This window comes from Mchenga conophoros, linkage group LG5 (assembly GCF_057382185.1).
Source record: "Mchenga conophoros isolate Kocher_MC1m ecotype Shallow Benthic linkage group LG5, M_conophoros_male_GT1.1, whole genome shotgun sequence".
NCBI lineage: Eukaryota > Metazoa > Chordata > Actinopteri > Cichliformes > Cichlidae > Mchenga > Mchenga conophoros.
The window spans coordinates 25,796,047-25,818,972 of NC_140530.1; the positions used below are offsets into that span (position 1 = coordinate 25,796,047).

Consider the following 22,926-nt stretch of genomic DNA (forward strand, 5'->3'; position numbering starts at 1 on the left):
AAGTGAGAGTCAGCGCTGTAGACTTTATTTAAAAACTGAAAGGCCCACTGAGCAGTACACTTGGCAACAATGATAATAAATACTTATCTTAAAAGGTCAATATTTATCTATTAACCCAGAAATAAAGTGAATAACCTCAGAGTGATCATTAATCATCAAACTGTTGTGATGCAGTAATGTGAGTTTGTTTTTTGAGTATTTAATCAATCCCCTTCTTAAATCCCTTCTCAAAATCTGCAATTACTTACTTTTCTCATTCCAACACTGAATATAAGTGATGAAAATAATTTATTGTCTAATAAGGACTGTGAATAATTTCACATGAACTTTCACTGTGTTGTGGTTTTGTGGTTCAAGTTCTTCTGTCTGATCCTTTGAGCTTCTGCTGACTTTGGTTCTTCTTGGTAAACCTGCAGGGACACAGTTTAAATCTCACACTCTGTGTTTTTAAGCATCTCTGTCCATCATGGTTGGAGGTCAGGGGTCAGGGGTTCCACCGGAGGTCACAAACCAAAGCGATGTGGTCAGAGGGGTGAGCCACGCTGGGCAGAGCCTCGTAGGTGGTGACCTCCTCGAGGCTGGGCAGAGGGATCACCTGCTCCACCTGCACACACACCATATATGTGTTACATCAGTTATTCACACAAAGAACACCTGACTCCATTTTTACCTTATCGTCTTTTTTTTTTTTTAAATAACCAATCTCCATTGAGTTTGTTTTCTGTTCCTCATCTTTGACTTAGTGAAAATCTGAGAAATCTGTCATTCTTCACCCGTTTTACAAACTCTTTTCTGATTTACTTCAAACTTAGCAAGTGGCTCGCTCAAGATCTCAATAATTAAAAAGACAGATTTCATTTGGTTGAGTGGTACGCATAGTTTGGCTAAAAGATGTTCTAAGTAAAGTAAGTAAGTAAAGCTGATTTATTAAGGGCTTTTTGTAGACAGTCACAAACCTGTGCACAAAAGAGAGTAAAATAAATATGAAAATTAAATAACATAACAGCCAACAAAAAGACAAAATAAGACAATGAAATAAAAAATAGTTTAAAATAAATAAATAGTAATTCACTAACATTCCCATAAGAGAGCTTGTTAAAACAAAAATGTGTCTCTCCTATATCCTCTGCCATCAGTACCTGCATGCAGTCTGGCTGTATAAAGATGTAATCCAGGCAGCCTTGAAACCCTCTCACATAGTTGGTGTAGGCCGGCAATCCGCAGGCGCTCAGCAGAGGGGGGATGTCAGAGAGCAGCTCCATGCTGCAGGACTCCTCCGGCCCCGAGCTGCTCCAGTCTGCATGCTGCGGAGGAACCACAGCCTCACTGAGCAGCTGAAACACACCTGAGAGGGGACGAGATCAAGAAACAAACCAACCTGATAAAGACTGTGTTAAAAAAGAACTCCAAACATGGTGAAGTTGAACTTTGACCTGAGGGTCATTATGTTTTTGTAAACAGTCTCAGATTCAGCTGTAGGTACTATTCTGGAGTTACCTGCATTTGGGGTGGAGTTAAAGTCTCCACAAAACACCAGCGGGGCTCCAGGTGCGACCTCGCTGATCACATGACTCAGGTGTTTCAAAGCCACGCCCATCTGGACTAAGCGAACATTCCCCCCTTCAAAGGAAATGAATTCAATTCTCAGAAGTCTGTACTGACAATCTCTGCTGGTTAAAATGAGCAACTCAGGTGTTCCTGGAAGTAAACAGGACATTTTACCTTTCGGGTGCCAGTACAGGTGAGTGTTGGCCACACAGACCTTCCTGCCGGGTTTATTCAGGTCCTCGAGGAAAGTGACCTGCAGGGAAACAAACAATTCAGTGATTAGACAAACATTTCTTTTCATGACTGAATAAATTGCTGATTTTTAACTGTAGTGGGCATTTCTTTCACATATTTAAGAATCAAATTCCAGGACAAATCTCAAACAGACAACAGCCAACAATCAAACTTTAGCAAAACATCCACGGACAGCAAATTCTGATTCATCTGCAGCAGCTGTACTCTCTCTTTCCTTTCTCTCCGTTTGCTGTGTGAGCAAACAGCGACTTCAAGAGTGACTAAGAGCAGAGATGATCTCCTGTTGTCTGTAACTCTCCCTGAATTATCATTTTACATGTAAATATAGCTGATTTGAGTACACCTTCACACACATACACAAGACAGGTAAGGTGAAATGTTGATGACAATATGTGATGTTACCCTAAGTGTAATTAAAGTTTTCCAAGAAGTATTACACTGAACATAACGAGCCGGTGTTTGTGCTAAAATGTTTTTTTAAAGTCTGAAAATAGGGCTGGGCCATATTATACCGTTCACGGTAATACCGGTATAATGTTAGGCAACGATAGGAAAATGAAATATCGCGATAGGATATGAGTAAAACGCGCATGCGCAGTGGCTTTGTTTTCATACGCACATGGCTGATTGTTGAGTGAAACAAATGAACCAGAATTGGTTTGTAAAAATGGTGCAACTTCAGTGATGTGGAACTGGTTTGGTGTTTGTCCATCAGATACATGACAAAGCACATTTTTTTGCAGAACATGCAAGCGGCCATCGTTATTGTCGGACTAAGATGCTCTTAAATCTGGGAGTAATCTGGGTCCTAAACTCCGTATGTTTCAGGTCAAATAACACTGCAGCATCACTTAGAGTTAAAAACTGTCTAAATTCTTTCATCTTTAATAAAACGATCAGCATTGCTGCTTTACCAGGTGTAACTATAAAGTTTAACTTCCAGGCATCCATGAAAACAAAAGTTATTACATTTAACGGAGTTAGAAGTTAGCAGGAAGCTAGCAGAAGTTAGCTCGCTAGTTTCGCTAGTTACCTAAGCATGATATTGCATGTTCTGACTGAGAGATTTCTGAAAAAAATCAAACGTACAGCTCTGCTATCACTTCCAACATAAATGAAGACAGGAAACTAAACAGCAGTGACGTTTGTAGGGTTACTGAAGTTGGGCTAGCTGGTATATAATGATGTGCTACGTGATCGCTAGCGACACAGCTATGTTAGCATAACATAAACAGTGAAGCTGGAGGACGAACACTAACACTTTTCCACTTATAAAAGTTAACGTGAAGGTTCTTCATGGTTAGAGACAAATGCAATCGCATGGCAGGATGCTGTAAACGGACCAAACTTCAGTCAGGAGAACAACTGAGATAATCCATCCACAATACGAGGTTAGTCATTAATATACTGCAACAACATGGGAATAGAGCAGCTGCCAGAGAATTCAACATTAATGAATCAATGGTACAGAAGTGGAGGAAGCAAGAAGAATGAGTTTAATAAAGTTTGATTTATCTGACTGCTTTGTTTCGCTTAATGTGCCTTATAATCCCGTGCACCTTATGGTCCGAAAAATGCGTACTGCACACTGCAGTTTAATGTTGCAAAGCACCTCTTTTTAACTTCAGTGGATATTATACATGGTTATGCTCAGGATATGTCAGCCCATTTCTACTGGAAATGCCTTTTGGTTAAACTTTCAGCAAGGAATTTGCATTTGCACTGTTACATTTTTATAAAGCTTTAATGTACATAAAAACCAGCTTCTTGTTTAAGTGAAAATAAATGGAAGGTTGTCTTTTTGCACTAGTAATGTTGTGGAGTTGTATTTTGTCTCGCATCAATTATATCGTCGGTTATATCGTTATCGCAAATTTTCAAATATATATCGTGATAAATATTTTTGGCCATATCGCCCTGCTCTATCTGCAAACATAGTATTGTGCAGAAGTCCTGAACCTCCTTAATTTTTTATATTTTGCTAGGAAAATGACAAATTGGTGCAGTGATGTATTGATACATGGAAATACAGTTAATTTTAAAAAAAGTTTGTACAGTTTTAACAATCTTGAAAGTCAGCGTTTGGTATGGCCACCTGTATTCTTCAAAACAGCCTGAACAAGTATTCCTGTAATTTCTTTAGGAATAGCTCTCCAGACTTCTTGAAGGACATTCAAAGGGCTTCTTTGGATGTTGGCTGTCTTTTCTAGTGTTCTCTGTCAAGATGATCCCACACTGCTTCAATAATGTTGAGGTCTAGGATCTGAGGATGCCAATCCATGAGCGACAATGCTCCAATGGGAATTTTTCTATCAAGGTACTTTTACTGCATTAGCAGTGTGTTTGGGATCATTATTAAACTGAAAAATTAAACTGTTAGTAATTGAATGCTTTCCAGACAGTATTGAACGCTGGATCAAATCCGATAGTACTTTTCTGTGCGCATGTTTCCATGAATTTTTACAAAATCCCCAACACTGAAATGTCTCCATCATATTTTACAAATGGCTGTAGATACTGTGTTGTACCTCTCTGCTGAACACCTCCATACATTTTTTCCATTTCTTAAATACGTGACTTTCATTTACTGTAGACAGATTTTTAGACCTATCACTTCTTTACTCCACTTGTCCAGTTTTATGAACCACACACTGCACACCACATGGAGACATGCCAAGTTTTGAGCTAATGGACACTTTCAGAATCACCTTGTTCATGCAAAAATAGTATTTTTTGTCTGTCAAACAGTGTTATTGTCACAAATTTCACTGACTAAAGAACTGTGAAGAAATTAATTTTTTGTGACAGTGGGTGTGTCTGCTGGTAACAAAAATTAGCTACGGTATTTTAATGTATTTCTTTGACGCATTTTTCATGCTTGAAATGTCTTAAAACTACTTAAAAATGACAAGAAAGTCAAAATGTTGTGAGTGCAGTAGGTCTGAAAGACCTCCAGACTGCTGACCCGATATTTAGATGGGAGCAATAACAAAATGTCGCATCACTCCTTCCCAAAGCTAAAATATAACAGTTAATCAGCCTCGATGGTGAGCAGCTGTACCTGCAGCGAGGTGGACCTCTGCAGGATCTTATTCTTCAGGGCACCGTTAGCAGAAACCTTCTCCAGAAGCTCAGCGTGCATGGGGTCAGAGGACAACGCCTCACTCAGCATGATGTCGTGACTGCTCAAGAGTCGAAACTTTGACCTACAGCACAATAGGATTCACTTCAATATCATAATCATCATCCATCCACTTTTTCCGCTTATCCAATTCAGGGTCACATGGGGCTGAAGCCTATTCCAGATGTCATAGGACTAGAGGCGGGGTAAAGTCTGGACTGTTGACCAGTTGCAGGGCTCATAATCATGTGATATTGCCATTAGGGCTGCACATAAATAAAGAGGCCTTTCTGTTATACTTCAGATATTCAATACTTTCTTCACAATCACTTATTTGTAGGTGCTCGCTACTCTATCAACACTGACTGTCACGTAAGACACACAATATACTAAAGTGCATTAAACAAAATTTATTTCATGTACTAAAACCTTTTTATTTCTGGCCTGTTTACAGACTGTAATGTATCTTAAAAAAACTGAGACTTTATCCAACTCTCTTCATTATCTTTAACAGCCTGTGGAGTGAAGCTGGGTTTGGCTTTTTACTCAAAAATCTAAAAAAAATGCGCTGCTTATGCTCGCTTCTAAGCGCATTAATGCCTCTCTCTTCTGCTCCAGGCATCAATAGTGAGCAACACTATCTAACATCCACTAATTATTAACTTCAACCAAACAAACACAGATGTGGCTCTGCATATTATTTTGCCAGTGATAAAGTTATCAAGCAAGTTAAGGTTAATCCAGCTTCTGGCTGGTGATTGGCCTAACCTGCGGTAGAAGGTAGCGAGTCCTTCATGCTGCTTCTCTTTGACCTTGAAAACACCGTTCAGACCAAAGGCATCCAGCGCTGGAGTCAGACTGTCCACATACACTCCTGCAGAGGTCAGCGAGCACAACTAATGTCAAAGATTTTTTTAAATAATCAGTATTTTTGTGTTTTTATCAGTGATTACCTTTATCGACCTCCTGCAGACAGATAATGTCGCAGTTGTACCCAGCAAGCTCCTTTTTGATCAGGTTCTGTCTGTAGTCCAGCTGCAGGGCGTAGGGGGCGCAGTACGGGTACAGCACCGTCTTGGAAAGGTCCGTTTGGGCGTAGATGTCGGCGAGGATGTTGTACGACACCACTCTCACAGTCGGCCAGTCCGTGACTTTGGCTGTGAAAGCATGACGGTTGTCAAACAAGCACACACCTGGTCCAGCCTCCACAGCTCCCACAGAAACCAGCTCCTTGGCCAGGCCACCACGGCTTCCATCTTTGGGTGTGCAGCTCAGTTTGAGCCTGAAGCTGATGTCCTGATTGGATGGGATGTAAACTCTCTCACATCCAACCTGAGTCCAACCACTGTCCTGATCTGAAGCTTTACCAGGAGCTTCAGACCTGGAACAAGAGCAAAGAGAAGTAGATTGCAGGATGTCAAATCAATTTGATTATTAATGTGCCCAAACAATCACCTGATTTATAACAAAATCAGAAAAGGCAGCTGTACAGTTCTACACCCAGGGTGTTAAAAATACTTCAGTTTAAAGGTTTGTTTACCCTTTGGCAAACTTATCGATGTTTTTGTGTCAATAAAACAGCTTGGTAGAGATGAGCAGACCTTCCTCAGACCCAACACTCGCCTGATAAGACCGTGTAAGGCATGCAGTTCTTGAAACAGCTGGATTGCACCACACAATCTCTGCTTCACATTTACACCTTCTTTTCTGGGTATTTACCTCGTGTGTGGGCAGTTTTCTCTGAACCAGGTGAACTCGCAGTCCTGGACGTTCCCAAACTCCACCTCCAGTTTGGGGCAGACGGGGAAGCCGGCCAACAAGGACACCGGTAGCTCCGCGGTGGTGAAGGTGGGCGCGTTCCTCTGCACTGAATATTTAACATCTCCCACCTGCAGCACGGAGCCGTCCTGCCAAGCCTCCGCGTTCAGCACCGTCTCCGGCACCTCTTCCCCATCGTAGAACAGCTTCACCACGGTGGGCTCCGCAGCTTCATCCGGCTGCTCCTGACCCCGGTTCTTCTTGGATTTCTTTGCTTTTGATTGGTTCTTGGCTATCCCGTTGGAGATGCGGGCCAGGACCTTGCCCAGCGGCTCGTCCTGGTCCCGGAGCATGTGCTTGTGGCTGCCCTGCAGACAGAAGGAGATGGTCAGCTTGGGCTCCCCGGGGAGGCACCTCACCACGGCCGCTTCCATCCTGCAGAGGCGGCGGAGGGCTTCGGAGAAAGTCCGTGGGGAGAAAGCGGGTAGTCGGCGGGTGAAGAGCGTTAGAGCAGTGGAGAGGTGGTTCAACATGAAGGCCCCGTCGGCAAGAACAGGAGAGCAGGGCTGAACGGGAGAGTACCTGGACAGGTAACGTTAACGGTTACCAGCAGGTAGAGCTGTCAGTAACTACACCGGTTAGCCCGATGCTAATCAGCTGGAAACCAACCCCAACAGGAAACCGTTAAAATTACGTGTTTATTCAGGTCCGGCTCTGTAGATTAAAACTAAACATGACACGTGGTTTTTAGATGAAGCTGCTGGTTCAGATACGAGTTTCAATATTTACAATTCATCTGTAAGTTCAGTAACAGGCAGCACTTTCCTCATCTGAGCGTGAGATTCTTCTTCTTTGGCTGGATGTTTCGTCTCACAGGCTTCAGAGCGCCCCCACTGGACAGAATCAGAATTACTTCAGTGCAGAGACTCGTTTACTTTACTGTGATTGTGATACTCCTGCTACACCTATAAGAAACATAAGCTATATATTTTTAAGGTCATATAACTTTCTAACTAACTTTCTGCTTCTTAATTCAGATAAAACTGAGGTTATTGTACTCAGCCCTGAAAATCTTAGAAATATGGTATCTAACCAGATTCTTACTCTGGATGGCATTACCTTGGCCTCCAGTAACACTGTGAGGAACCTTGGAGTCATTTTTGACCAAGACATGTGCTTCAACGCACATATTAAACAAATATGTAAGACTGCTTTCTTCCATTTGTGCAACATCTCTAAAATTAGAAATATTCCGTCTCAGAGTGACGCTGAAAAAGTAGTTCCTCTAACCAAATTGTTATTTTCTTTTTGTATTTCACTGAAGAGACTAGTACATATAGCTGACATACACCTAGCTTTATAAACAATTATTATGCTATGTCTTCAAAAGCAAAAAATGTAATCAAACACTACAAATATAAAAGAAACCAGAGTTTTTATTTTATATTTTTATTAAGACAAAAACAGAAATCCTCTCATGGGTAAATTACAAAAGTTTAGAAATGTCAGTTTAAAAAAAAAATTTCATCCTGGGCTGAGAGTATGTCACACCAGGTTTGGTGCCAGCTATCAGGTCAGCTGCATTTCACTTTTTCAAAACTGTAACTTTTAAAAGTCTGTCCATCACCTCACTGCCTAACCTACATAACATTTTTCTCAGTGAGGTTTTCCACGCAGTACTGTTCCAGGTGTTCAGGGCTTTTTGGGAAGTAGACGTCGGCTTTGTGCTCCTCGTCATGCTCAATGTGTTTCAAGTGGATGAGCATGTGCAGGGCATAGGCCAGCACCAGCAGCAGGATGAGGGAGGTGACGAGGCCCATCAGGATGGCTGGCGTCAAGAAGGTGGTACAGTCGCTCGCAGGAGAAAACTTTCCTGAGGTGACGCTGAAGGCCTGAATCTGAGGAGAGCATAGAAACATTATAAAAAACAAACAAACAAGTAATGTTCTCAATATGCTTCTGGCTTTATATCACATCACAGAGAGCAGGTACCCTTAATACAGTCATCTCAGAACCTCCTGCTGGTCTAACTTTATCTTTATGAGAGGCACGAAATTTGCCTTAAACCGAGAGGAGCTGAGGGGCTGCACTGTGGTCCAGGATAAATCAAATAAACCTATTCTGAACTGTGAATCATGCAAAGCTATTCTAGCAGCCCAAGTAGTCTGAGCATAAAAACCTAGAGCTAGAATTTATTATGCACTCATTAACGTGATACAACTAGCTATAACCTCAGGAGGGGGTGATTGCTTTTTTCGCTGTGGTGATTTAAATATTGGAAAACCGTTTCAAAACCCTTTAAAACTTGCATTTTTCATTAAATTTTGTTTGTTTCTATTTTTGTATTTGTCCAATTAGAAACTGGTCATTTTTAAACTGTATTGTGCCCTCTACCCGCTCACCTGTGTAAATCTTGTACTCTGCCAGTCTCTGGGTCTGTGAGCTGACAGTACACTGCTGTTTTCCCAGCTTTGTGTTTGCTCATTTCGACATTCAAGTTCAAGATGTGTTAACAAAGTATTGAACTAGAGAGAAAATGACCCTTAACCACAAAAAACACTGAAAAATTAATAAATGTTCTAACAAGACTTTGTTATGTCTTCCAGACACCACACAAGAAATGAAACATCCTCTTTGAAGAATCAGTCAAAGACAGGGTAAAGAGACGGGTACCTGGAAGTCTGTAAAAGTGATGGACCAGCGGCGGGCTTGGTCAGTGCCAGGTAGCAGCAGGGCACTGTATCGCTCCAGGCTGCTGACGTGGATGCAGCGGTAGGAGGAGGAAGCTGGAGCGTACACCTCGCTGGCATTGAACGCAGCCTCTTCAGAAATGTTGTAGAGCAGCGAGACGCTGTCCACCGAGAACCACCACTGCCCCGAAGACTCATAAAAGGTGTTGGACAGCTGCAGTCTGATGAAAGAGAGGCGAGAGGAGACAGTCAGGGCAAATGTTCATGTATTGTGTACAAACTGCTTAGTGTGATCATATTTGGTGGCATAGCTAACCTGATGGACAGGCCTTTCAAATCCTCCACATCTCCAAACCTCATGACCAGCCTACAGAGGAACAAAGAGACAAGTAAGACTCTCAGATGTACAGCACAACTGGACCTTTCCTTACAGGACACACTGCATTGTTCTTGTCTTTTAATTGGGATTAAAATCTTCGTGTTAGACCCTCTGACATTTCTCATACAAGTAGACAGACAAGTAGGAGGTGCACTTACGTGGCTTTGTCCTTGCGACAGACAGACTGACTGGTGTCGACAGGTTTCTGAGGAGAAAAGGCTCGCTCTGTGAGGTCCAGGTGTTTCTGCTTGTCATAGCGGAGAGACAGTTTCCTGGCCTGGAACAAGAGGCACGGCTGCCCATCAGACAACACCTGGTGGGCAGGTACAACCGGTTAGAAAAGAGTAAATTTAAAAACCTTCTTTCGAAATTGAATATACGGTATAATATATTATTTATTATAATATATATTTTCTCCAACTGATTGTGTTGGAGAAAATGTTACTCATGCTCACTGAACCTTTAGAGGAGGGAGGGGAACTGCAGCTCCTGGTGTCTGAAGTAATTTCCTGCGTGATGCATCTGAAGACTGGAGGCAGGAAGAAGCAACCTTCCATGAAACAACTTCTTAAAGCCAAACTTTCAATTTTTATGTAAAGGCATTAACTGTTTTTGCAGTTTCATGTCTGTTTGGTTTTTTGTTTGTTTGTTTGTTTGTTTGTTTGTTTGTTTGTTTGTTTGTTTGTTTGTTTGTTTGTTTGTTTGTTTGTTTGTTTGTTTGTTTTAATAAAACGTGTTTTAATGAGAATTTTGTGGTTCATAAATTCCAGCATTTTCCTGGTATGCTTCTGAAAACAGGAATCATCATTTTCTCAGAGAGGACATGATTTTTCTCCCACTCTTACAACCTTGTTTCCAAAAAACTGTGAGGTTTGTTAAATTTAAACAAAGATTTAATTTTTTTTATTTGTTGGAAAAGAAAGTTAATCTGCCGATATATACACGATGAACCTAACACAAAAATTTAAGTCATGTTTCAAGATGGTACAGTTGACATATGTGACATTGTGGCTGCACATTTTTAGATTAGGATTAAATTGTGACATGTCTTTCATTTATTAACATTCTCAGCACCTAAATGGTTAAAAATCAGTAAAACTTTAATAGAAAGTTGTGGCGTTACATTTTTCCCTCCCCACTCATATTTTACCTGCAGTTGTCCAAGTCCTCTCTCTGCTGGTATCAAATATTGCTCTGCCTTCACCCTCCCATTGCTCCCAATGTCTGCAGAGACAACAGGATTTGTTTAACAAAATAAGCCATAAGAATACACATGTTATACCTTTAACCTTTTATACTAAAACATGAGAAATATAAACAAATCAAAACAGATTTCCAAACACAATGCTGCACTAGAGGGTAGCTTTTCAGATCTTCCTACACCCCTTTTCCACAATGACCACTCCGTACACAGAGGTGTAGGAAATAGTTTACACCCCTGTTCCCTCCTCCGTTAGGCATCATCATTATTACATATATTGTTATAACTGAGATAAGGAGGAAGAAGTAAAGGAAGTCTTAGCAGATTGATAAATAGATCTCACCGTGTTCCAGAGAAACGGCAGCACTGCAAAAAGAATTGAAAGGAGAATCAGTAAAATATTTATCGTTGTCATTTCTTCATATTTGTCATCAGCACAGTTTTTTTTCCACTAGTTATTTTTCTTCTGTAACTTTATTTTTATGTAATGAAATACGTGAAATCAATTAATCATCTTATGGGGAAAAAATAAATCTCTATAACATGATTGTGAAATATTAAATAATTTACTGTCTCATACGAATTGTGTTTATTCTGAACAAAAAACAATCAAAGAAAGTGAAAGTATGTTTAAAAGAGTCTGATTCACTCATATTTAACTGGTTGAGATACTTAAGCAACCATTAGCAACTTTTACAACTTTGAATCCTTTTAACCTTTTAACAATTATACACCAAATAAAATATACACATGACACTGACATTAAACTAGTTTGTGCTCACAAAGGTACTGGACCGTCATAAAAGCTTAATTCATGTGTCTAATGTGGACCATCAGCCACATCTAAACCACCAGCTGTCCTTCTCTGCCCACTTTGGTAGCCTAACACCTGCAGGCACCTTTTTGCCCCTTTTTGCTGATATGATGCCAGTGCCTAATCGAAAACCAGTTTTAAAGATTTGCACCAGTGTGACACTAGAAAACTGTTGGGCTACCTCATTAAATTCATCAGTGACCGATAGATGTAACCAGTGAATTCTGTTTGAGTTTCTCAGACTTCTGCTGGGAACATTGCATCATAATACATTTTCAGGCCCGTCAAAATGTGGCCTGGTTCTCAAAAGGCACCCTGGCAGAACCGGTTCGGCTCCAGCTTAGGTGTGCTTACATTTTGCAGTTGAACTGGATTCAAAAAGTTTGAAAGAAGTCACAAATACAGATCAGACACATTCAAGATAAAATAGTCTTGATTTCACAAACTGATCTAGCTGCCGATTGTTTTGCATCTGACTCTATTCACGCAGAGAGTGTGGAGGGACTTATCAGACGGCTCTTGCTCCTTCTTGTAAAACATCAACTTTAAAAGCAAACTGATGATTGGTGTTATTCACCTTCATTTCTCAGATTTGTGCATAATGCAAGAATGACATCATTCCAAATCACCCAATAGAAATCAAAGCTAAAGAAGGGAGGAACCTGTGTAAGTGCTCAGAGTACACCTGAGTGACCCGGCTGCTGACCTGCTGGATTAGTTAAAATAGCAGTGATCAGTCTGGCACAGAGGTGGGTAGTTGTTGCGAGGATACACTCTGACCCAGATTACACACAGAGTCTTGTAGCAGAAACAATAATGGACTGAGATCTAATGCTAGAATCAAATTGGCATCAGGTCTGATTGACGGTTTTCTTTGTAAAAATTGAAGGTTTTATATGATGACTCCAGAGCTGGTTCAGATCGATGTGCTGGATCAGGAAACAACAACAAGGTTAAAGCTACAGCTCATCCTCTTTTTAATCTGGAATTACAGAAAATATGTATCGTTACAATAAAAACTTAAAATAATAAAGAGGGAGTGGAACCAATCCGATTGATGTTAATGATTCATTTGTTGCCTAATAATGACCACTGAGAAAACTACACAAAGGTCATCAGCCAGGGTTTAGTGGACAGCGGGAGAGATGTCAAACATTGTCTTGAACCACATATACAACCACCTGCTGTGCCACCTGTCAAAGGACAACTGAGCAACTCCACCTGTATAAAGAAATCCTGAGATGCTGTTAAGAGCAGCAGAGAGGTGTGACCCTGCAGGCTGACCACAGCCTGTTTTAAACAATGAAAGGAGCACAGGTGGAAAAAATAACAAAGAAACCATTTTAGAAAAACTGTTTTACATTTTGATGAATAATTAAAAAACACATGAGGCCAAAAAAAAGGCCCAGATTGAACTTTTCTATATCAAGGCCTCAATGTTTTTCCAGGCTGCCGTTCTCCAGTTTTTGTGAATTCTAGCCTCAGTTTTCTTTTCTTTTCTGAGAGGAGTGGCACCCAGTGTGCTTTTCCTCTGATGGCCCATCTGCTTTAAGGTTTGATGTGTTCTTCAGTCACAGATGCGCTGCTGCATGCCTCGGTTGTAATAAATGGTTATTTGAGTTGCTGTTGGCTTCCTATCAGAACGAAGCAGTCCATTCATTCCCTTTTAACATCAGCAAAGCATAGAAAACTATTTCCCACTGAACATTTTCTCTTTTTCAGATCATTCTCCGCAAACTCGAGATATGGTTGCCATTCCAGGTTCAAAGTCATGTAAAGCACCTTTCTTTCTCACTGTGATGCCTGGTTGTGTTGAGTTGCTACCATGTGATTGGCTAATTAGATATTTGCTTTAAGGAGCAGCAGAACAGGTATACCTAATAAAGTGCCTGGTGAGTGTAGTTGCTTCCTCATTCATGATTTAAAAAAGTAAAATACCAGGTTAATCAGTCTTGCTTAATGCTAACTATTTTAGTTAGCCGATCAATAGCTGTTATCTATGTAGACCTTCCATGATTTATTGATTAGTTTTAAATAACACGTCTAAATATGCAATATGTAAGAATATATATATTTGAAGATTAATGATTAATAGTCAAAAGCTCTCAGATTAAGGTTTTACAGCTCAGCCACGAGCCTTTAATCTTTAAATCTTATTCCTTACTGATGCTGTAAAGCAGTGGTCAGAATATATGAGCAGAAAGTACAAGACAGCTACCAACAAATTAAAGTTTTGAAGTTGCATTTAGATTCTTTACATTTTCTGTAGATTTACAGTTTCACAGGCTTGTACTGCTTAACATGATTTGTTTGACTATTACAGGTACTGATGAGATATTTCATGCACAAGAGGATAGAACATTGCTGCTCTACATTAAGCGCTCTTAAGTGTCCTACAGTCAGGACCTCTGCTAAAAAAATTCTACTATATTAGTGTGGTACCAGTACTTAAGTAAAATACATACATGTGCTGCTTCTACCCATGAGTATGTTTAACTTCTCGGTCTGTTTGCCATCACTGTACACAGGCTAATAAATCTGCACAAATTTTCTGCTCAACGATTTTGTAATTTTAGTTTCTCTTTTGGTAAAAATATGTGTATGTTTATAAAATAAATAATAAATAATAATGTAGTAGTCATTTCACATTATTTAACAGCCGGTATGTACAATACAAGCATGCATTTACTCTGGGCAGTGACTTTGTTTCTTTAAAGCTGCAGCCTGATTTCTGAATAATCTGCTAAAATTGTCCAGCTATGGATAATCTAATCTAAATGAGCCAAGAGCACGTGGATCTCTGTATGGGCACTCTCAAGATCAAAATCCTCTCAGAGAATGGAAAATAAAATGCAGCACATACTGAATGTATTTAAATGTACATCAGGTCAGAGAATCAGACAATAGAGCGATCAAATCCCCTTCACTCAAAGAGCCTCTTCAGCCAAAAACAAGGTTTAGCTGCTCTCTTGTGCTGGGTCAGGGCACTGGGCTGTGGATTGTGGGATTGCACTGTTTGCATAATCATACAATCACAAGCACACAGACCCCGAGGATGAAGGATGGGGTGGCTTGCAGCCAGAGAAGACTTTACAGCTTCTCAATCCTTTACCATCAACAGCTGCACACTGTGAAATGCAATAAACAGCTGCTGATGCACACACTCAAAAGACACGGGGCAACGTAATCATCCTATTGGGGTCGAGTTTAAGGCAAGTATCACCAGGCGAAAGCAGACACTGAATGATTTTGTAAACATCTGCCATATGTTTAATGGCTTACTGGAGAGAAAATAACAGTTAAATCACCACATACGGCTGGCGTGATTCTACACATTAGTTGTACTAAAACACAGATTAAAAACAAAGAAACAATCTGACAATCTAGATGAAACGGAGGTGCCTGAGTCTCCTCTGGCTTTTAGCCTCAACTAGGAATTACTAACAGACTTCTGCTGGATGAGCTGGAGCTCGTTAGTGTGTCAGAGATATAATAAGTAAGCTGGCAGGTAGAAGGAACAAAGAGGATTAAACAAACAAGAGTCAGGATAAAATCTCTGTGAGCAAGAGGCAGAAAACAAAGGCATGATTGCTGGTTTGTATTAAGAGGTGTTGTGAGGTCACTGGAAGCAAGTGAGGTGGGTGACTGCTGACCATCGACTGATAGACTTGAATTAAAGCATTAGTGGAGGTGTCTTAAACATTTTGTTCTTTTAATGGTCGACTCTGGCTGCAAAAGGGTATGAAGGGAAAAACAGACCTTCTGCTCACTTTAATTTATTATCCTGTGATCATGTTCCAGATAAATTTTTTGTCCCAGTCACTTGATTCAAGTCTCTTGATACAACATGATGTTAATTTTTTACATTACTGGCCCCATCAGTGAGCAGACTGGCAGCAAAACAGGGTAACAGTGACTGTGGCCATCTTTCATATACAGTCTATGGTATAGACTGAAAGGGATGAAAGATTAAATAAGCCGAAATAAAAACAGGATATAAATAATGAAATATTTAGGATGTGCAGGAAGGAAGGTTGAACAAATGTGTATAACGTGAGCTTCAACCCCTGTTCACCCGACATAATACCCACTCGGATAATAATCTAAATAATACAATAAAGTAAGTAAATAAAATAAAAATGATGAACAAGAGGAGCCTACAGAGAGTCTGCAGTGCTCCTCTTATGTTTGTCACAACAAAGCATTCAGAACATGATTCTGTTTGCTAAATCTGAACAAAAGGACAGATTACAGTTTAAAAAACAGAAAACAGACACGTATAACATACTGAATTTTTTTTTTTTAAATAACTGGTGAAAATGTATTCATTTCACTCCATGTGACCACAGACTGTATAGAAAAGATGGACATGCACACCGTGATGTCACACACCGTGATGTCACTCATTGGCTCTAGAAACCACTTTGGTTTTGGTTGTCACCATGCTTTATTTTGGTAGCCAGAAGTGACCAGCATGACATACATGTTAACAGGTTTATTTAGAGACAGGCATCAATAAAACTACACATTTGTGACACTAATACCTGTTAATCAGTGTTGGACAGACTGTGGCACACAGTGGCACTGTATTATTTGTCATATAATTTCATTAAAAATGCACCAAATGCTCAGTTTTTAGCACTTGTGCATTGCCTTCATTTTTACCACTTGTATTTGATGCAGAAAAAAAAGAGTCTGTTACCATCAACGGCAAAGAAAAAGAGTAATAGAAACTGAAAATAAACAAAGCATGACCATCGGTTTGGAAATTCAAGTAATAGAGAGAGCGCCAGGATTAAATGTGGTCCATTCAATCAGCATTACTTTTGCTAGATCAGTACTTAAACAACTTCCATACTTATTATCAAATAAAAATCTGTGTATTTTAATTAATGGAGCTGAAAAAAACTGTTCCCACTTTAAAGAAACCAGGGGCTTTTAAATGTGAATAAAATGATTCTGCTGAAAATGACTCCTGTCTTACTGCTGATGGCATCTCAAAGAAACATTATATGTCATTAGACAGTGTCATCATGCTTTATTGTAGTAATTGGGGACTTTGTTTGGCCACAAAGAACTCTTGCAAGCTCTGCACATCACCAAAGTGTTCCAGCCTGTTTTAGGTCCTGATTTTGGTTTGATAATGGCATGCTAACTCTTTGCTCAAGGCTCATTGTCTCCAGATTAAGCAGGTATCTCATTCTCAGGCTTTGGTGGAGCTAAAAGTGGGGCTTAGTTTAATCACATGGACACACGCACACACACACACATTAGTACAAAAGGATGATAATGTTACTCTGTGTGTGCTAGATGTGAAAGTAGGTATCTGTTTACAGGAAAAGTTGCCGAGCTTGTTCCTCTGAGCTCAAATTAAAAATAAATAAATAAATGCTGTACCATAGCACCACATGAGGTGTAGTGAGTAGAAGGTTGTGGGTGAGCATAGCACAAATCAGAGATTAGACAGTTAGGAGAGGTCAAAAACAAACATAAAGCTACTACACCTGCTCTGTTTGTGTTTGTCCACATACCTGTCTGCAGGTTGTTGGTGGAGGCAGGCAGACGCCTGCAGATGGAGGAAGAAGAGGAGGATGCAGCAATGTTTCCCTGGTGAAGCCATCGCCGTGGTGACCAGAGTCTGATGCCAGCATGCGCTCTCTCTCCCTCCCTGCCCATCCTAATCTACTTTAATCTGCCCCATGCCTTTAAACCCCCCTGACAGATGGCAGAATTAGCCAATCACAGGACACAGCAGTGGCGAGCAGTGACAGGAGCCCCGCCCACAGGTCAAACACACACTGTTGTTCCCTCAGTTTATCATTTTCAGGTCAGCTCAGTCAAAATATATTTAATGTCTGGAGATTAAAGGCAGCAAAATGATGATTACATAAAACAAAGCACTGGTCAGCTGTCCGTCTGTAAATATGTTTGTCGTGTATGAAAGGTGTTCAGATGCACTGTTACAGGGATACCAGTGAATGAAATGTACACAATACAGTTACAATAACAATGCATTACCGGCAGGGAAACAGTGGCTTGTGGATCACATCTGGCCTTTCTGATTTTATTGGATTTGTTGCTGTATGTACCAGATTTAGTTTTATATCAACAGTACTTTAGTAAACAGTGTAGTAAAGTAAAGACAGAATGAAGTTTAAGCCTCTTATAAATAAACAAAAAATAGGTTTTGTGTTCGACTCATTTGTTGCAGATGCATTTTATCTGTATTTTTAAGATTCAACATTATTTATTTATTTAAAGCATAGAAGCTTAAACTTAATTCTGTCTTTACTTCACTACACCATTTACCAAAGTATCTACAGTATATCTGTATCTACAGTTTATACAGTATTAATAATAAGTGGATGAGTTTCACTGGTGGTCTAGTGTTTAGGATTAAGGCAGGTACATGCACAGGGTTTGTGTGGCAGAAGAGGATGCAAGAGATAGGAAGAGATGCAGGAAGACGATGTGTGGTGGTGATGACTAAATGGGGCAGCTGATACAAGAATATTCACACATTCTATGGGTGAATCAGAAAAACTCGGATATCTGTGAATTGGTGCTAATAAAATGCTAGAATTTCACTCACCAAAATCTTTACCTCACAGCAAGTGATTTTATTTGTCAGATAACGGCATATAATCCCCCAAATGGGACTAACAAGGTCAAGATGTTCATACTTTTGTGTTATTGCCTGGTGATTATCTTCATGCATCGTTTTTTAAATCAGACTAACCTCTCTAAGGACATTTCCAGCTTTTCCTGGTAAATCTCACACACAGCATTCTTGGTTTTAATCAACAGCCTGATCGTGTCCTGCACTGACCTTCTCGGTCACCTGCTTATCTCAGTAATACAGACACATCATTGTCCTAACTGTTCACATAGAGCTAAATTTTGCTGCTGAGCAGACATTGTGAGTGAAGGTCTTGTCATCAGTGCACCAGAGATGCAAGGATCAGAGGTAGTGACAGTAGAAGAGTTTAAATACCTGGTGTCAACCATCCAAAGCAATGAACTGTGCAGAAAAGAGTGGAAGAAGAGAGTGCGACAGAAAGATTGAAAGGGGAGGTTTATAGGATGATAAGAGGCCTGATATTATGTATGCTTTGAAGGTGAAGGTGCTAAGATTTTTGCTGCAAGTTACTTGAATAATCCGGATTAGAAATAAGTTTATCAGAGGGATACCTCAGATGGACATTTAGAGGAGGGGTAGTGGGTATATTGGACAAAAGTGGGAAAAGAAAGACCACAGTGAAGATTCAGGTTTTGCTTTAATTTGTCACATGTGTGAACTACATGCTCTGTCCGCTAGAGGGCACTAACAAGACACCCATTAGCCGTTAATTGCAGGTTTAGATATCCAATTATTTGGTTTCGCTCTAATTTCAGTTTTTAAATAAAAACAATATAGTAAATTACTCAGAAACTGAGAAAACGGGAGGGTCGGGAGTGATGAATATGATAATAATAGTGCGACTGACTGAAAGGGAGATTAAAAAAAAGTGAAGACAAAAATAAGAGAAGGAAATTAGCAGCTCTCAATAATAAAACTACACTGGTTTTACGTATAATTACCAAATTCTAAAATGAGTCCAAATTCTTTGTTTTGCAACAATTAAATGTGAAAACATTGGCGTGAAATGGCATAATTTTAATCAGGCATATATCGTGGCAACGCCCAACCGGGGGCCTCGGTGTAGACATCGCCGCGGTGCATCCTGGTTCCTTCCTTTCCATCCCAGGCTCGCTCAGCAATCATGGGTACGTCTGAAAGTTAATCTCAAATACCCCAAAAATGTGACTTCTGTGGGGGGTTTTCACAACAGTGCCGCGTATAAAGGTCTTACGAACAGATTTAAACTCGTTTGTGTCGGTAAAACTCTGCAGATTATTTTAAAAAATCAGTTTTTATGCTGCTTTGAAACCGCAACGTGGAGCGGCCATAACATGTCTGAGCTGCTAGTGGCGTGTTAGCGGCATTAGCTCAGCACACCAAAGGTTCCCGTTACAGTTTAAGCTACCTGTCCCTTATTTTTGTTTTGTACTTGAATCGAAGATTTGCAAATGCCGTTAAAGTGATACCCGGTGGGGGTTAAGTGTCATTTTGAAAGCCGGAGGTTGTCTTTGTGAGAGCACCGAGCTTTAGCCGTTCTCTGCAGTTTTAGCCCAGCGCTTATCCAGCTCTCACTAATTTTGATATGTTGGCAAAATTCTGTTAAGTAAAACTTAACTGAAGCCCTGTCCTCACACTCATGGGAAGGATGCCTGACAAATCAGATTTCTGTTGAATAGGGACTGATAGTGAAATGTTTCTGCCCTGCGAACAGCGGGCTGAACAGTTTTTTATGTACCCACCGAAGAGAAGCATCCGTGTTCCTTTTTGTCTTTCTCGTTAAGGAGTCCGTTTAATTGATCTACAGCATCACTGTGTTTGATGTTTCTCTTTTTTCCCCACAAAGACACTTGTTGTATATTAAAGAGGTGGTTTGATGTTTATTAGAACAGCTTTCTGGGTTTACAACGGTGGCCCTAGTAAGTTGTGATGAAGGGGTGTCTAGACTTTGGCTGCAATCTGTCCCTGGGCCAGACTTTGGACGTGCCTGCTGTATAGGCTCATCCTCATTAACTGATGCACAAATGGGGATATTCTTAAGTTACCCCTAGTAGGTGTCCAAGGGGGAAAGAGTTAAGCATGACTCGGGAAGGTCTGAAGTACCATCTTAATGGTCGTACCCGAGTGTGCTGACTTTGGCTTTTTTCTTCTTTTTTTGCCCTCTTTCAGGAAAGTGTCGTGGTCTGCGTACTGCCAGAAAGCTCCGCAATCACCGGCGTGAGCAGAAATGGCACGACAAACAGTACAAGAAGGCCCACCTGGGCACTGCCCTGAAGGCTAACCCCTTCGGAGGAGCCTCTCACGCCAAGGGGATCGTACTTGAGAAAGTGTAAGTATCACAACAGCAGCTAACACTTGTAATTTAGGAAGATATAAAGTAGTTTTTGGTCTTTTGAGTTCCTCTTTATTAAATCCATAATCAAGGGTGTTTGGGTTTAAGTTAAAGAGCTTTGTACTTTTCCTCTCTGTAGTGGTGTGGAGGCCAAGCAGCCCAACTCTGCCATTAGGAAGTGTGTGAGAGTTCAGCTCATCAAGAACGGCAAGAAGATCACCGCCTTCGTCCCCAATGACGGTTGCCTCAACTTCATCGAGGTAAACGGCAGTGGCGAGTTTATTCTTTAGAGGATTGTTTATGTAGATTCTACAACATCGAGCCACCGTGTCCGCAATAGTCCAGTTTATGTGGACTTAAGTGTCTGTGTCTATGAAATGTCTAAGTTGCAGTAAACTACGGATTTTAACTCATTGTAATTTTCTTTTGGGCCCTTAAAAGTTCTTAAATGTATAATTTAGCTCTGTTCTCAATTTTCGCTCTTCTAACCTCTTTTGTTTCTATTTCTTGACCTGCAGGAGAACGACGAGGTTCTGGTGGCAGGTTTCGGACGTAAGGGTCACGCCGTCGGTGACATTCCCGGAGTTCGTTTCAAGGTGGTCAAAGTGGCCAACGTGTCTCTGCTGGCACTCTACAAAGGCAAGAAGGAGAGACCAAGATCATAAACAGTCAACGAATAAAATAAAATAAACACATTTTCAATTACAGCCTGTTTGCTTTGTGTTTTCATTTCACTGTGTTTTTAAGGCACAGTGAGTTAAACTGATGTTTTTGTTACTGTTAAGCAGTGAATCATGCAAACAGTTTTTGCTTGAATTTCAGGTTAAACTACATCAATATTACCAGAAACTGGCTTACGTTTAACATTTAATTCAGGCCAATAATGTCAGTCTTTTCTGTATATATCCTCAAAATAAGGACTTCAAGTAATTTTGTAAGATCTCATTAATGTGAACAGTAGCAAAAACAAGTTTCACATGAACATATTTTTGCGGTTTGGTCGTCATTTTGCACTCACCCTTTCATGTGACGTAAATAATTTAAAATATGTGGGCGAGTCAACACACATACAGTCATTAAATACAGGGCTGGGATAATATAAAGGTTCTGACACTGATTTTGAATGTAGACACAGTTATACCTGATCTCAGATCAGAAAGCTGGGTCATAATACTGTGGATCAAAAATAAGTGAAGACATACAGACCTCCCCTTAATGTAAAAAGAACATGTTTTTGGGTTATACTGAGCAAAGTCTTCCAGTGGTTTATCCCCCAAAAGGAGCTTTTGAGTTCAGCAGAAGAAGAAAAAATCTAAAAGTGCTGCACGTTTCACAAAATGATGGCATTTTGTGGCCCAACCTGTGTTATTATTATTTTTAAGTTTTAAAAAAACAGGTTTCCAGTTACTTTGGTACTACGAGTGTTACACAATTAATACAAACAAATCAAAGATATTTTAAGAAGTGAATTTAAAAATAAAAACTACACTTAAAGGTACTTATTCTTTTAAAAATGGTATAAAAGCTGTTTCTATGACTTAATTTCCAAGGAGATAAACTAAAGCTGTATCTGTGCTGTCTGTGGTTTTAGTCTGATACCACTTTGTAACAGCAGATGCTGCAGTGAGTCTGTCATTTTTATTTAAGGAGGTCATTAAAAACACGTTCATTGATGGTGGTGCCCTGGAGAAATGAAATACCTCTTGAGAGAACGAGCTTCAAGCTAAAACAAATTTTTTTGAAAAGAAATGCCTAACGGTAACAGCTCATAACGTCTCAGTAAACACGGTGAAACGCTGCCCTCTGGTGGAAAAAGTTTGAATTACATTTTGCACTGATTAAAATAAATAAAAGTCACATCATGACACCAAGTCGTTTAAACTTCATGGATAACAAGTTGGATCCAGAAACCATTTTGAATCCATGACCACCGCTCTCTCCTTGTCCCTCCTGACTGCTTTGTCTAGTTTTGCTTTATGCTTGCGTCCTTGGCACTAATAGTGTGAGGTGGTGCCTGCAGGCTAGTCCAGCTCCTCCAGTGCCATCAGGTGGTTTACTCTGTCTTCCAGCTGAGTTTTAAGAGTGTGGAGGAGTTACAAGGAGAGCCAGACAGGGCCATAGAAGGTCATCAGCCCAGCAGTGGGACCGGTATCTGCTCCTTTGTGCCAGGTCCGAAAGCAGGAGCACTGCCAGAGCCCTACAAACTGAC

At 40.3% G+C, this 22,926-nt stretch overlaps 3 protein-coding genes across 3 annotated transcripts; 1 reads left to right on the top strand and 2 right to left on the bottom strand.

Moving 5' to 3' along the window:
* Window positions 1–8: 8 nt before the first annotated feature.
* Window positions 9–7,582, bottom strand: pde12 (phosphodiesterase 12). Its single transcript, XM_085274577.1, has 8 exons — window positions 6,644–7,582; window positions 5,878–6,305; window positions 5,693–5,798; window positions 4,865–5,009; window positions 1,723–1,801; window positions 1,498–1,620; window positions 1,140–1,345; window positions 9–604 (listed from the first exon to the last, which is right to left on the bottom strand). Exons 1-8 carry the CDS (start codon window positions 7,213–7,215, stop codon window positions 485–487), a joined length of 1,779 nt encoding a protein of 592 aa, XP_085130703.1. The 5' UTR covers window positions 7,216–7,582; the 3' UTR covers window positions 9–484.
* A 533-nt stretch (window positions 7,583–8,115) lies between these two features.
* Window positions 8,116–17,429, bottom strand: atp6ap1la (ATPase H+ transporting accessory protein 1 like a). Its single transcript, XM_085274579.1, has 8 exons — window positions 17,298–17,429; window positions 11,296–11,318; window positions 10,902–10,975; window positions 10,212–10,280; window positions 9,910–10,064; window positions 9,689–9,739; window positions 9,356–9,593; window positions 8,116–8,580 (listed from the first exon to the last, which is right to left on the bottom strand). The coding sequence occupies exons 1-8, from the start codon at window positions 17,384–17,386 to the stop codon at window positions 8,323–8,325; spliced, it is 957 nt and encodes a 318-aa protein (XP_085130705.1). The 5' UTR covers window positions 17,387–17,429; the 3' UTR covers window positions 8,116–8,322.
* A 2,010-nt stretch (window positions 17,430–19,439) lies between these two features.
* rps23 (ribosomal protein S23) lies at window positions 19,440–21,424 on the top strand. Its single transcript, XM_085274580.1, has 4 exons — window positions 19,440–19,533; window positions 20,555–20,714; window positions 20,857–20,977; window positions 21,236–21,424. The coding sequence occupies exons 1-4, from the start codon at window positions 19,530–19,532 to the stop codon at window positions 21,380–21,382; spliced, it is 432 nt and encodes a 143-aa protein (XP_085130706.1). The 5' UTR covers window positions 19,440–19,529; the 3' UTR covers window positions 21,383–21,424.
* Window positions 21,425–22,926: the final 1,502 nt, after the last annotated feature.

Coding starts and splice junctions, on each gene's coding strand:
- pde12 (XM_085274577.1), bottom strand. CDS start 7,215: ATGTTGAACCACCTCTCCACTGCTCTAACGCTCTTCACCCGCCGACTA. Junction 5,010..5,692: donor CTCGCTACCTTCTACCGCAG/GTTAGGCCAATC, acceptor ATTGTGCTGTAG/GTCAAAGTTTCGACTCTTGA. Junction 1,621..1,722: donor CCTGTACTGGCACCCGAAAG/GTAAAATGTCCT, acceptor TTTCCTTTGAAG/GGGGGAATGTTCGCTTAGTC.
- atp6ap1la (XM_085274579.1), bottom strand. CDS start 17,386: ATGGCTTCACCAGGGAAACATTGCTGCATCCTCCTCTTCTTCCTCCAT. Junction 10,281..10,901: donor GAGGACTTGGACAACTGCAG/GTAAAATATGAG, acceptor TCCTGCCTCCAG/TCTTCAGATGCATCACGCAG. Junction 8,581..9,355: donor TCACTTTTACAGACTTCCAG/GTACCCGTCTCT, acceptor TGCTCTCCTCAG/ATTCAGGCCTTCAGCGTCAC.
- rps23 (XM_085274580.1), top strand. Junction 20,715..20,856: donor GGGATCGTACTTGAGAAAGT/GTAAGTATCACA, acceptor TCCTCTCTGTAG/TGGTGTGGAGGCCAAGCAGC. Junction 20,978..21,235: donor GTTGCCTCAACTTCATCGAG/GTAAACGGCAGT, acceptor CTTGACCTGCAG/GAGAACGACGAGGTTCTGGT.